The sequence below is a fragment of the Ovis canadensis genome, chromosome 9, assembly GCF_042477335.2.
Source record: "Ovis canadensis isolate MfBH-ARS-UI-01 breed Bighorn chromosome 9, ARS-UI_OviCan_v2, whole genome shotgun sequence".
NCBI lineage: Eukaryota > Metazoa > Chordata > Mammalia > Artiodactyla > Bovidae > Ovis > Ovis canadensis.
Genome location: NC_091253.1, coordinates 89,494,737 through 89,507,767, shown reverse-complemented (window position 1 = coordinate 89,507,767; position 13,031 = coordinate 89,494,737). Strand labels below are relative to the sequence as shown.

The 13,031-nt window shown below is 45.2% G+C and overlaps 1 protein-coding gene and 1 pseudogene across 6 annotated transcripts in view; both read left to right on the top strand.

The window, feature by feature from the left end:
* The first annotated feature begins 6,286 nt into the window (after nt 1-6,286).
* Nucleotides 6,287-6,739, top strand: LOC138446306 (small ribosomal subunit protein uS11-like; annotated as a pseudogene).
* A 2,994-nt stretch (nt 6,740-9,733) lies between these two features.
* The window catches only part of MTDH (metadherin), a 58,713-nt gene continuing 55,415 nt past the window's right edge, over nt 9,734-13,031 (top strand). For all 6 annotated transcript variants that reach the window (XM_069601165.1, XM_069601163.1, XM_069601161.1 and 3 more), the window contains exon 1: nt 9,734-10,725. In XM_069601165.1, coding sequence (XP_069457266.1) covers nt 10,342-10,725 — 384 coding nt within the window. In that variant the 5' untranslated portion in view covers nt 9,734-10,341. The remainder of the gene's footprint in view (nt 10,726-13,031) is intronic.

Below are 13,031 nucleotides of genomic sequence, written 5' to 3'. Positions count from 1 at the left end.
TTTTGAGTTAATGGATTTTCTCTTTTGTAATAGATCACTTTACTTTGTTATAAATCACTGTGTCCTTGCTATGTAAGAATGTAACTTTATCATATCTTAAGACTAAATAGATCTTAAGGGGAGCATTGGTGAAAGGATTTTCATTTGTTGGGCTGATGTTTGCTGCTAAATCTCCATGTTCCCTACCCTTATAATGAATATAACTAACATATAGGAGAAATAAGTATTAACCTTTAAGATTAATCATGTTAACCTTGAGTTAAATAAATTCCTTTCTTGATTGTAACTCACTACACCCTCATCCTATAGGAATGTAACTTTATTTGGAGGGTGGTGCCTGGTTTAAGAAAAAACACCCTTGGAAGAAATAAGTTTTTTGGTTATCAGAAAGAAAGGATCATAAAATGTCAGCAGGTCTCACTCATGGCCAGAAGATGATGTAATATCCCTAAGACCTTTTTTTATATATTTATGTGAAGCACCTGATTTTGACAAAGGTCAGGACTGCTGACTCCCGCGTGACTCTGTATTCATCCCTATGTGTAACAAAAGGTATATAAGCAAACCCCAAAATAAAGAAATTGGATCAGTTTCTGGAAAGACTGATTCCCCCATGTCGCTTCTTTCTTGCTCCCGTTTTTCTGGCTGAATTCCCATCTGGAGCATGGATGCTATTCCACGTAATCCAAGTTATTCAGCCTCCTTTTCTCCACTAATCTTCCTACTACACTATCCGTTTCTAATCTCTATCTGTGATTAAATATGTATTTTTCCAAAGACGCCGACTCCGTCCCCACCTTCGAATCACCCTGGATCCACCGGGGCTGGACCCCGGCAGTAAAGTTTCAAAAAAGCAAACAAAACAAAACCTTTATCTTATTCTGATTTAAAGGATAGGATATATTCACATGGGCCGCCCTGGTGGTTCAGATGATAAAGAATCCACCTGCGGTGTGGGAAATCTGGGTCTGATCCCTGGGTTGGGAAGATCCCCTGGAGGAGGGCATGGCAACCCAGTCCAGTATTCTTGCCTGGAGAATCCCCATGGACAGAGGAGCCTGGCAGGTGACAGTCCATGGGGTCACAAAGAGTCAGACATAACTGACTAAGCACATATATTCACAGAAAATATTCAAACAATTTAGAAGAGTATAAAGAAAAAAGTTTTTTTAAAAACCTCCAAGAAAATCCTACTGCTGTACACTGCTGTACAGATTTGAGGGACTGTCTTTCCAGATGCTTCTCAATCCATGTATATAAACACACATATTCTAAAATTGTAATGGTCTGATACCCATGTTATTCTGTAACCTGATGTTTTCACTTAAGAGGTAGGCTTTTCATGTCAGCGAATAATTGATACACATAGATATGTCATATTCTTTAGTGGCTGCATAATATTCCTATCCTTATATATGTGACAATACATTCAATCGCTTCCTTTGGTTGCTTCCAAATTTTTGAGATTGTAAACTACAATGTAATGACTGTGTGATTCCACTTTTGCGTATTGGTCTGATTATTTCTTGTGGACAATTTCTTAGCAATGGATTCTGCTGAATCAAAAAATCATTTGCCTTTTGAGATTTGGATTTTTAAAATGTGTATGTTGCCAAACTGCCTTCAGAAAGCTGTGCGCCTCTTTTCTCTCATCAACACTGTACGAGAATGTCTGTTCCCCCATAGCCCTGCAAACACTGACTTTTGCCCATCTTGTCCAACTTTGACACTATCATAGATATATTAGTTCTACTGCTGTGTAACAAATTACCCCAAACTTAGCAACTTAAAACCCGTGCACTAGCTCACATTTTCCAGATCCTCTAATGTCTCTTCAAGGCTGCAACCAAGGCATGAGCCAGGGCTGAGGTCTCATCTGAAGGGTCACTTGAGGAAAGACTTGCTTACAAGCTCACTTCCGTGGTTGTTGGCAGGAGTCAGGTCCTTTCTGGTTGTTGGACTGAGGGCCACAGTTTGCAACTGGCTGCTGCCCTCAGTTCCTTGCCACTTGTGCTTCTTCAACATGGCAACCTGCTTCATTAGAGTCATGAAGGGAGAAGGGTGGCTTGCCAGATGGAAATCAGAATCTTTTGTAACTGAATCACAGAAATTACATTCTCTCAATGTTAAGGTAGCTTATTGGTTTTCAGAAGGAAATTACTTAAGGGGATGAGATTACACAAAGTCATAAATACCAGAAGGCAGAGATCACTGGGGACATATTGAAAAATGCCAACCACAGTCCACCCTCTGGTCCCCAGTGACTCACATCACTTCTACATGCAAAACACATTCATCCTCTTTTAAGGCCCTCAGTATATCCATCCCATTAGAGCATCTGCTCAGATCCAGGATTTCAGCATCTAAATCAGGTCCAGGTACAGATGAAGCTCCTTAGATGTAGTTTTGTTCATGATATCTCCTGCAGCACAGTCTCTCTCAATTTGAGGGAACTGTGAAACTAAACACAAGTTTTCTTCTCCTTAGACATCCACCATACAATGGTACTACAGCAAAGGAAAATAGCTACAGACATTCCCATTCAAACTGGGGGGAAATAAGAGGTACAAAGCCATCAGTTGTCCATAGCAATCCTGAAACACAGCTCAGAAAATTTGGAAGTTCCTGGATTAGTTTTCAAAGTCTAGAATAATTTTCCGTGAGTCTAACTCCACCCTCTGGACTCTTGATTTTACGCTCTGAGTTTCCATTTCTTTCTCAAGAAAAGTAGTGCAGTTTGCAACTGAGTAATTTTCTCAGCCTGCCTCTTACCAGTAAAGTTTTGGAAGTTCCATACCTTCTTCACTACTCTCTTTGTCCCTTTCAGTCCAAAATGGCAGTGTTTGTGGTATATAATGTTCTCAAAAACTTTTTGAGTCTTCTGCAAATGTCACATGAATAAGTGTGAAATAATTTCAATGAGTACTATGAAATTTCATGGGGCCATAAATATACACAACATGAGGAGTGACCTGGTCAATGCTGGGCACAGCACCTAGGAGAAAATGATGTTTCACTTGAGACAGGAAGAATAAGTGGAAATTAACTAGGAAAAGCAACAAATGAAGTTCATACACGGTGCAAAGGGTTTGTAAAAGCAGAAAGCATCAGTGATTAAGAAATGAGTGTGAACAGAGCAAGGAAACTAAGGGGTATCCCCAGCTCTCATCTCTCCCCTGGAGTCCACATCCATGTGTACCTGCCTATTTGATAACTTATCTGGATAATTTGTACTCTCAAAATCAATGTGTATAAAACAAAGCTACTAATCTCGAGTTGTCAAACTTAGTTCTTTTCCAATATTCCCCATTTCAATGAATGGCAGCAATTGGAAGTAAGAAACCTAAGAGTCATTGTTAAGAATTCCTTCTTCTTCACATCCCTCCACAAAATCTTAAGGACTCCATCACTAGTTATAGAATAGTACTCACCACAATCCAAGCATCCCATGCTCTCTCATGTCCCAAAGCCTTCCCTTTTGCTGGTCCTCATGCTTGGAAACTCCTCTCCACTCTCTTCCTTCTCTTCGTAGCAACATCCCACTCATCCTCCTAGACTGAACCTAAATATATAGTATTTGAAAGTGTTCCACTGCTTCAAATGCAGAAATAACCTTTCCCTTGTTGGTGATATCACTTTGTAAATCCTCAGCAAACTGTTACAGACTGAGTTCTCCGTGAAGTAGACTTTTAGATGAACATGTAAGGAAGCGCTCTTGGAACGAATACCAGGGGAAGGAGAAGAAGGAAATGGGACTGAGTAGGGCGAGAACTAGGCTGAGATACAGTACCAACAATCCTCAGCCAAGCTCAAGGAATACTGTGGGGCTGGGATGGTCTTTCAAAACTGACCCAGGGTGGGATAAGGCCAGGACTGTGCAGCCCCAGGCTGATGAGTCACTGGATGTATGTTGTCCCTGAATGGGGACATGACCTTTGCTGAGGAAGTTTTCCTCAGTCATTTCCCCAAAATCTGACACCTAAGAGATGGCCCCTGGTAATACTCCTGCTAGAGTAGGCAGGTGGCTAGGTATGAGCAGAGAAACGAGGGCAGGGGCCAGCTGGCAAGAAACCTTGCTTAAATAAACTGTCACTTTACTTTCTTAACCTTTCTTCTTCAGCTTTGACTTCTCAATGAAGAACCTCAGATTCACTGGCAACATTCCCAGAGTTGGGGGAAAATTCTTTCATTACCAAAGCAGGACCTGGGAGGTACATCACAGCATCCAGTACAATCTTCATGCTTAAATCAGTTTACTGTAGTGATACTCTCCTGCATTAAAGCCATTTAAGAAAGGGTCCATCATCTTCACTAGGCTCTGAGATTTTTAAGAAGGAAATGGCAACCCACTCCAGTATTCTTGCCTAGAGAATCCCAGGGATGAGGGAGCCTTGGTGGGCTGCCATCTATGGGGTCGCACAGAGTTGGACACAACTGAAGTGATTTAGCAGCAGCTGCAGCATGCATTCAAACCAAAGAGCTGGGATTCAATAAACGTCCAGTGAAGAAATGATTGAACAGGGGCTTCCCTGGGGGCTCAGTGGTGAAGAGTCTCCCTGCCAATGGAGGAGACATGGGGTTCAATCCCTAGTACGGGAAGATCCCACACGCCATGGAGCAACTGAGCCCATGGGCCACAACTATTGAGGCTGTGCTCTAGAGCCTGGGAGCAGCAACTACTGAAGCCTGCAAGCCTAGAGCCTGTTCCCTGCAACAAGAGAAGCTACCACAAAGAGAAGCCTGCGCACGGCAACTGGAGAGTAGCCCTCCCTCCCCAAAACTAGGGAAACGCCTGAGCAGCAATGAAGACCTGGCACAGCCAAAAAAGAAAAGATTGAGTTAATGATCCAGGGAAACTGATTAACTAAAGCCACAGACATCTAACTGATGAAAGAGTGCCAGTTTCTTCCTTTGCACCAGTATTTTTCAGTCAGTTTTTCATTATCACTCCTCTAAGGGCCTTTTTGGATACTTTCCTATGAAGTTTTAATGTCACATATATATTGTGTATCTTTGCATGTAGTGTATTAGATCTGTACTTTATACACTAAAAAACAATTTTTTAGCCCCCAAAGCCAACACTGAGAAATCCCCTGTGGGAACAATATTGCTCCACTGAGAATGTATGATTTACACTAGTAAATATAACTTCAAAGAGGATCAGATTACTTAAGTCAGCTCATCTTACAATAAAGATGCCTCATTACAAAATGGCTGTGGCATTCTGAGCATGAAATCAGAGCAAAAGGGGTTAAAAGGCCTAAAGGGATACCCATAGACATGGTCCAGTATACCATTCCCCACCATAAGATATGGTAACCCCACAACCCTATAGCCACAGGAGCCTCCATTATTTTGCCTAGCTTCTGTGCAAACTATAGCTTTTGTCATTTTTGTCAGTTAAATTTAATTACAAAGTATCCTCAGGTATACAAAAAGCAGAGATAAGGAGCACTCTTATACCCATAACCTAATTTAAGAGATAAAAACACTATATATTCATGTGTAGCCTACACATAATGTGTGTATGTGTCCAACTCCTTGTGACCCCATGGGCTGTGGCCCACCAGGCTTGTCTATGGAATTTTCCAGACAAGAATACTGGAGTGGGTTGCCATTTCCTCCTCCAGGGGATCTTCTGGACCCAGGAATCAAACCTGAGTCTCTGGCATCTCCTGCATTGGCAAGTAGATTCTTTACCAACTGTGGGACCTGGGAAGCTTTACTGAAATGTGAAAGTTTGTCCCCATTCCAAAGTCACATGTTGGAGCCCTAACCCCAACATGACTGTTACTTGGAATAAGGTTTCTAGGGAAGCAATTAAGGTTAAATGAAGTCATAAGGGTGGGGCCCTAATCTGACAGGATTAGTATCTTTATAAAACATCAGAGTTCACTGGCTCTCTCTCCACCATGCGAGGACACAGCAAGGAAGTGGCCATCTGGAAGCCAGGAAGAAAACCAGTCCCCTGAGCTTGAGAAATCTTCATTGTCTAAGCTACCTAGTTTATGGAATTTTGTTTTGGCAGTCTGAGCAAACAAACACAAACACACTAATCCCAAGAATTAATCATTGGGTATACGGAAAAGAGAGGAGAAACCAAGGGCCAAGAACAGTTAACACTGGGTTCTACTACAAATCCAGCCACTCTGATTCTGTGGTACAACCCTTAGCCCTCTGAAGCATCCTTCTTCCCTTCTGTGAAATGAGAGGCTTTAGGTAGAACTTCTTCAGGTCTCTTAAAACTTCCAAACTAAGCTCTTTCCAGTGATAAGACTGGAGATGCGCAGAAATGGCACCTTGCAGGGGAAAAGAAAAACAGGCCATGGGCCTCGGCCCTCGGGGGGCTGAAGAAGAAAATGTATTTGGTGTGTGCCACACCTCTGCATCCTTCATCGACACTTTTGCCCATGGCACCGATCTTTCAGGCAAGGAAACCATCTGCCGTGTAACTGGCTGGATTAAGGTGGAGACTGACTGAGATGAGCCCTCTCCATATACTGCCAAGTTGGCTGCCTAAGATGTAGCCCAGAGATGCAAGGAGCTGGGCATCACAGCCCTCCACATCAAACTCTGGGCCACAGGAGGAAACAGGACCAGGACTCCTGGACCAGGAGCCCAGTCAGCGCTCAGAGCGCTTGCCTGCTCAGGGATGAAGACTGGGCGGATTGAGAATGTTACCCCCATCCCCTCCGACAGCACCCGCAGGAAGAGGGGTCTCCGTGGCCACCATCTGTGAAAAGGACTCCTCAGATTGTTGTTTTGTTAATAAATTGCCTTGATGTAAAAACAAAACCAAAAAAAACTCTCAAACTAAAAGTGTTACGTGCTGTGGGCTATGGCTCAGGCAATGACAGTGCCAGGATTCTATCCTCACAAAGTTCTTATGGGTATTCACAAAGCTATTCAGTTACAAGCGTATTCATGACAGAATTGCATTGAATGGCAAAAAACAAAAACAGCAACAAAAAAACTTGTAAATAACCTATCTAACAATAAACTATGTTAAATAAACTATATAGTAGAGCCAGATCATAGAATAAGTATTTATTGTGCAAACCTGTTAAAAAAAATTAACATCAAGTATATACCGCTGAGAAACCTTAAAATTACAGATTGGCAAAAACTTTGTTAAAAATGCTATCAGTGAACATGGAGCACGCCACTCCTGTATGCAGCTGTTCCTTCCACGCAGGTCACTTTTCAAAAAACTGTAAACTGTTTTACTGAGGTATATCTGACATAAACTACAATATCTAAAGTACACATTTGGTAAGTTTTGACATATATAAACCCATAAAACCAGAATAATAAAGATAACATATCCATCACTCCCCAAAGTCTCCTGGTGCCCTTTGTAATCACTCCCTCCCACCACCCCGTGCTCTCACTCGCCTTCCCAAATCACCACTGATTTGCTGTCACTGTAGATCAGTTTGTATTTTCTAGTTTTATATGAATGAAATCATGCATTACATACTCTTTTTGGCCTGGCTTCTTCCACTCGGTATATTTATGTTGAGATTCACCTATGCCGCTTCATGTATTTATTTCTGAGTGGTATTCCATTGTATGGGTCATTCTGACTCCCAATTAGCAGTCTTTATTTCCAACCCAGTTGCTTCAAGAAAAGAGGTTTCAGCAATGACATCTAACATTTCTTTTAACTTCACCATTTTCAAGGAATTAGGATATTCCAGGCCAGGCTTGATATTATCTCTGTTAGACACCGCTTGCTTTGCTTTGAATCTTTCAAAGCACTAATTCATTTAAATTTTACCTAAATTTCATACTGCAGCAAGTTAACAAACCTAACATTGTGGGGCTACTAGTATGTTCCTGGTGAGTTTTATCAGCTGGGTTCTATCAAGTGACATGAATGCTGATGTCATTAAATATGTCACTAAAATGTCACTTTGCGTTTGTCATTAAATGCAAAACAGTAATTAGTGTATGAATCCATTTTTGTTCTTAAAATACTTTAAAAGACACAAAGCTATATGTGAAAAATTATTATTATCTGTATTACCATATACAGTAAACATTTTCAGGTCAAAGGAGAGTCACACACACAAATAGGTGATAGGATTTTACATAATCAGTATTTGCCAGACTGCCAAAGAACTGGAATATCCAGCTACTATTATTATATAATAGCTTAATTCATAAGCCCTCACGTGTTCGCCTAGAATGGGCTTCTTAGGAAACATATCCCTCATGTCTCTGGAACCAAAGCATAAACGTAAAATTGTAAACCTACTTTCATAAATATAAATGGAATTTGGAACCTTTTAGAGATAAAGTATTTCCAATTACATCTTCCAAGTTTTTGGCCTTGTAATTTACACTATCTTTAACTACAGTCTTTAATTACAAGTCTGTATAAAGCTTGGCTAGAGTAACAATTTATTATTTACCAAGCTCCTTTTCACATTAATCACAATATGCGTTACAACACAGTTGCAAAGTAGGTCAAAATACTCCTAAATACATTTTTGGCATTCGGTACTTATTAATATTACTCCCCTTTCTATTCTTTGAGAAAGCCTGTATTTAGTTCACTTTAAGACACTTGCTAAAAATGCTAATTATCATTTAACGATAACACATTTTCTCATAGGGAAATATAATGTCAAAACCCTAAGGCAGCCGTGAATATCATCTTTGTATTTTTAAGGCCTGAAAATTCACTTCTTCCTAATGTTACCCAGATATGGTCAACGCAGCATACAAAAAAGATTTTTGGAAATTCTCTGTGATCTTCCACAAAAGCTTAAAATAGAACGCAACGAAGTAATTAAACTTCATCTACATGTAAAATACAATCCAATATGCCTCACATTACTTCGTATTAAACTGCAATAGGAAAATAATACTGCCCACGTGCCTTCCAATTTTTGAGTTCTGGCGAATGACAGGAACGAAAGCCAGGAGCGAAGGAGCGAAAACCATGCGAAAGCGCCCTTGGTCAGGCAGGCAAACTGTAGACACACAACAGGGTAAGTTGAGACAAACTTAACTTGTGAACGAAACCTAGGCCCCGAAAGAAGAGTGCCCAACTCTGGAAGCGTCTAGCTGGATCCGTGATCCAGTGAGTAGAATCCGCTTCCACCCCAACACTACTCCCAGAAAAAGAACGGAGAAAAGCAGACAGCTACTAGGGCGACTTGGACCTACACCCCGTGACCTGGTTCCTCAGTCAGTTCAGTCGCTCACTCGTGTCCGACTCTTTGTAACCCCATGGACTGCAGCACGCCAGGCCTCCCTGTCCATCACCAACTCCCGGAGTTTACTCAAACTCATGTCTATTGAGTCGGTGATGCCATCCAACCATCTCATCCTCCGTCGTCCCCTTCTCCTCCCGCCTTCAATCTTTCCCAGCATCGGGGTCTTTTCATATGAGTCAGTTCTTGGCATCAGGGGGCCGAAGTATTGGAGTTTCAGCTTCAACATCATTCCTTCCAATGAACACCCAGGACTGGTCTCCTTTAGGATGGACTGACTGGTTAGATCACCCTGCAGTCCACGGGACTCTCAAGAGTCTTCTCCAACACCACAGTTCAAAAGCATCAATTCTCAGGCGCTCAGCTTTCTTCAGAGTCCAACTTTCACATCCTAGCTCTTTACCCTCTTGCACGCCCCCCTCCCCCGCCTCCCCGGCCCGCCGCGGCCCCCAGGCTTCCTCAAGAGCCCCTCCCCTAAACCCATTAAAACGCCACGTCTCCTAGCTCCTGGCCACCAGCCATTCCGCAGAGGCTTCCTCCAGTGAACCCCTCCCAACCTCCGGCCCAGAGTCACCGGTCCCGAGTGCTCGGCGCGCCTCCGGCAGACGCCGAAAAACGTCCCCGCCGACCGCCTCAGCTGCGCGCTCCCTCCAACGGCTTCCGCCCCGCCCGGCCTCGCCCGCGCCCACGTGACACCTACGCCCCGCCCACTGGAGTCCACGTGACCCGCGGCCCGCCCCGCCCCCCGTCGCCTCCCGCTGCGTGGATCGCGGCCGGAGCCGCCATTGTTCCGCCGAGGGAGGACAGCGGGCGCCCGGCACTGGCGCGGAGACGCCGCTTAGCGGCCGCCACTGGAGACACTCCCTCCCGCCGTCCCCCTCCTTCTGGCGGCGGCGGAGTGAGGCTCTGACGAGGGGGGAACCGGGGGAGCACCCCCCCGTCCTCCTGGCAGCGGCCGCGGCCGATCCCCGGCTCCGGCGCGAGGGGCGGCCGCAATGCGCTCGGCCTGAGGCGGTCGGGCCCCGGCGCGTCCTCGTTTCCCTCGACTGTTCCACGGCGTCTCCGCGGCCCGGCGTCATCCCGTGAGTCCCCCCGCTCCCCCTGACGGGGAGGGAAGATGGCTACACGGAGCTGGCTGGACGAGCTGGCCCAGCAGGCCGAGGACGGCTCCGCCCGGCTGCAGGAAATGCTCTCGGTCGGCCTGGGCTTTCTGCGCACCGAGCTGGGCCTCGACCTGGGGCTGGAGCCGAAGCGCTACCCGGGCTGGGTGATCCTGGTGGGCACGGGCGCGCTCGGGCTGCTGCTGCTCTTCCTGCTCGGCTACGGCTGGGCCGCGGCTTGCGCCGGCGCCCGCAAGAAGCGGAGGAGCCCGCCCCGCAAGCGGGAGGAGGCGGCGGCGGCCGCGCCGGCCCCGGCCGCTGACGACCAAGGCGTGCTGAAGAATCTCAGGAGCGAGGAGCAAAAGAAGAAGAACCGGAAGAAATTGCCGGAGAAGCCCAAAGTGAGTAGGGGAGGAGCGGCGGGGTGGTCGGGGGTTGGGGGGGCCAAACCCCAGCCGCCCCCGCCGGGAATCCGGCAAAGGGGACCGAGGGAGCATAGTCGAGAGCCGGGATGCAGCCACCCAGGCGGAGGCGGCGATCGGTGGACACGTTTCTTGGGGAATGGTGGAAATTCAGGAAGTATAGGACCCGGTGGGGCAGATCGGTTTGGAGGAAGGAAGTTAGGCTGTCTTGGGGGTACGTTTAAATAAAAGCAGCCCGGAGGTCGAGACAGTTTGGGGACCCTTGACCGCCCGGATGACATGCCAAGCCGCCGCGCGCCCCCCCCCCCCCCCCGAGGCCTACTTGGGTTAGGCTGCCTGTGTGTGCGGAGGCCGACGGGACCTTAGGGTGGCGTTGGGAAGTTGTGGCAAGACTGCGCCTGGAAGCCAAGAGCCTGCGTGCTTCAGGTCCCGCCGAGGTGGGAGGCGGTGGAGGAGATAACGGTGACCTAAAAACTCTGGGGCTTACTCGAGGATTAAAGGTACCCAGGTCTGGACACGCTTCCGTTTTAGTTAGGGCTCTAGAAGGGAAATGGTTGCCCACTCTGCTTCTGGCGCATGTGGCCGCTGGAGGCCGGAACAGGAGCCCGGGAAGAGGGAATCTGTCTTCTAACGTACTTTGGGGTACAGGGCACTCTGAGAGGGCGCCAAGGCAACTTCAGCGGAGCGGTGTGGGAGGTTTTGAAATAGGGTAAAAAGGATGACAGAGCAGAATGTTGCCGGGCTGAGAAGAGGGATCAGGCGCCCATTTACCGGACCACGTGTGGAAAGGCAGAGAGCATCACGACCGTCTTATCGTGCCTTCGCCCTTTATTTCTGCAGCCTTGATTGCCATGTCCCCCATGGTTCTCCCATTAGAACTTTCATGGTTTTATTTTACTTCTTTAAAAATAGCGTATAGTTGACCAGAGTATGGAGGGTGTGCAAAATTGGAAACAACTCCTAACCTATTTTTGTAGCCACTGGTTTTAGCGCCTCACCTTTTCAGCCCAATAAGGTTCTATGTGAAATGCCCTCTGGTTTTTTGCTGGACAGTGAGCGGTATGCATGTGAAAGTTAGTCGTGGAAACTAATATAGGAGACAGATTCAAAAATAATTCTAATATTTTGTGGACTGACAGGTGCTGTAGAGGTGTGAACAGTGTAAATGAGGTTTAGAGAGTGGGAGGGATTTGGAGGAATTTAGCAAAGTTATGGAGGAAGTCAGATTTGAATTCAAGCTAAAGTCATGAGAGTACGGTTGGTAACAATACAAAAGATGACACTGTATTAGAGCTGTGACAAGTCACAATTACTGCATTATTAGGTCTAGATTAGACCTGCTGGTTAGGAGGATGCAAGATATGTATAAGAACTAAAAATGGATACAACTTTGTTAGTATGACTACTGCCTTAGGTTAGGAGAAGAGAAAATAGAAGTGATTTGGAAGCTATGTAATTATATTTAAATTTGTAAAGAGTATCAGTGTTTACCAGAAAGTAATGTTATGGTGGAAACCTGGCTCCAAAATAGGAAAGAAGGTGATCTTGAAAAAAAATCACATTCATTCATAAGCCTAGGACCAGTGTGGATGAAACAGGTTGTGAAAATTTCAAAGCCCTGTTTGCGCCTCTCGAATTTCAGACAGACTTGGGTGAACAGACGGGTGCTAATAAGAGCCCATTCAAAGTGCATCACAAGATGACCCATCCGAAGAAGAAACACAGACAGGCTCCTGTGGAACTTGTGCCGTGAAAAATACTCATCAAACTTAGTATTTGTGCTAGGGGGAATGAATAAATAAATCCATGATTAGCTTTGGAGAACAGAGAATGGGAAGGCTGACAGGGTGGCTCAGTGTTAATTGCGAAAGCAAGTATGTTTGCCTACCTAACAGTAAAGATGTGTTGGAGAAGTTCATCAACATTTACAAAACTGTGGCTTTCAAAAGTTTTGACCACAACAAAAAGAAAACGTTTTACAATACCCCCCCCCCCCCCACACACACACACTATTCTGTTGTTCTTTAATGATATTTGTGACTTACTAAATTAGTTTCACATTTGATTTGAGGGGTGACCTATGGAAAAACGCTGCTTTATAGGGTTAAGAAATCCAAGCTTCCATTTAGTTAGTTATTAGTTGGTTAGTATTCATATGCTTCAGCACTTTGCTAAGTTTCTGTTTGGGGAAAAGCAGGATACTGCTTGCAAATTGAAGGCAGTAAAAAAGGAAAACCATATTCTTGTGTCTTACAGTGAAAGGATACAAAAGCAAAAGCTCAGTT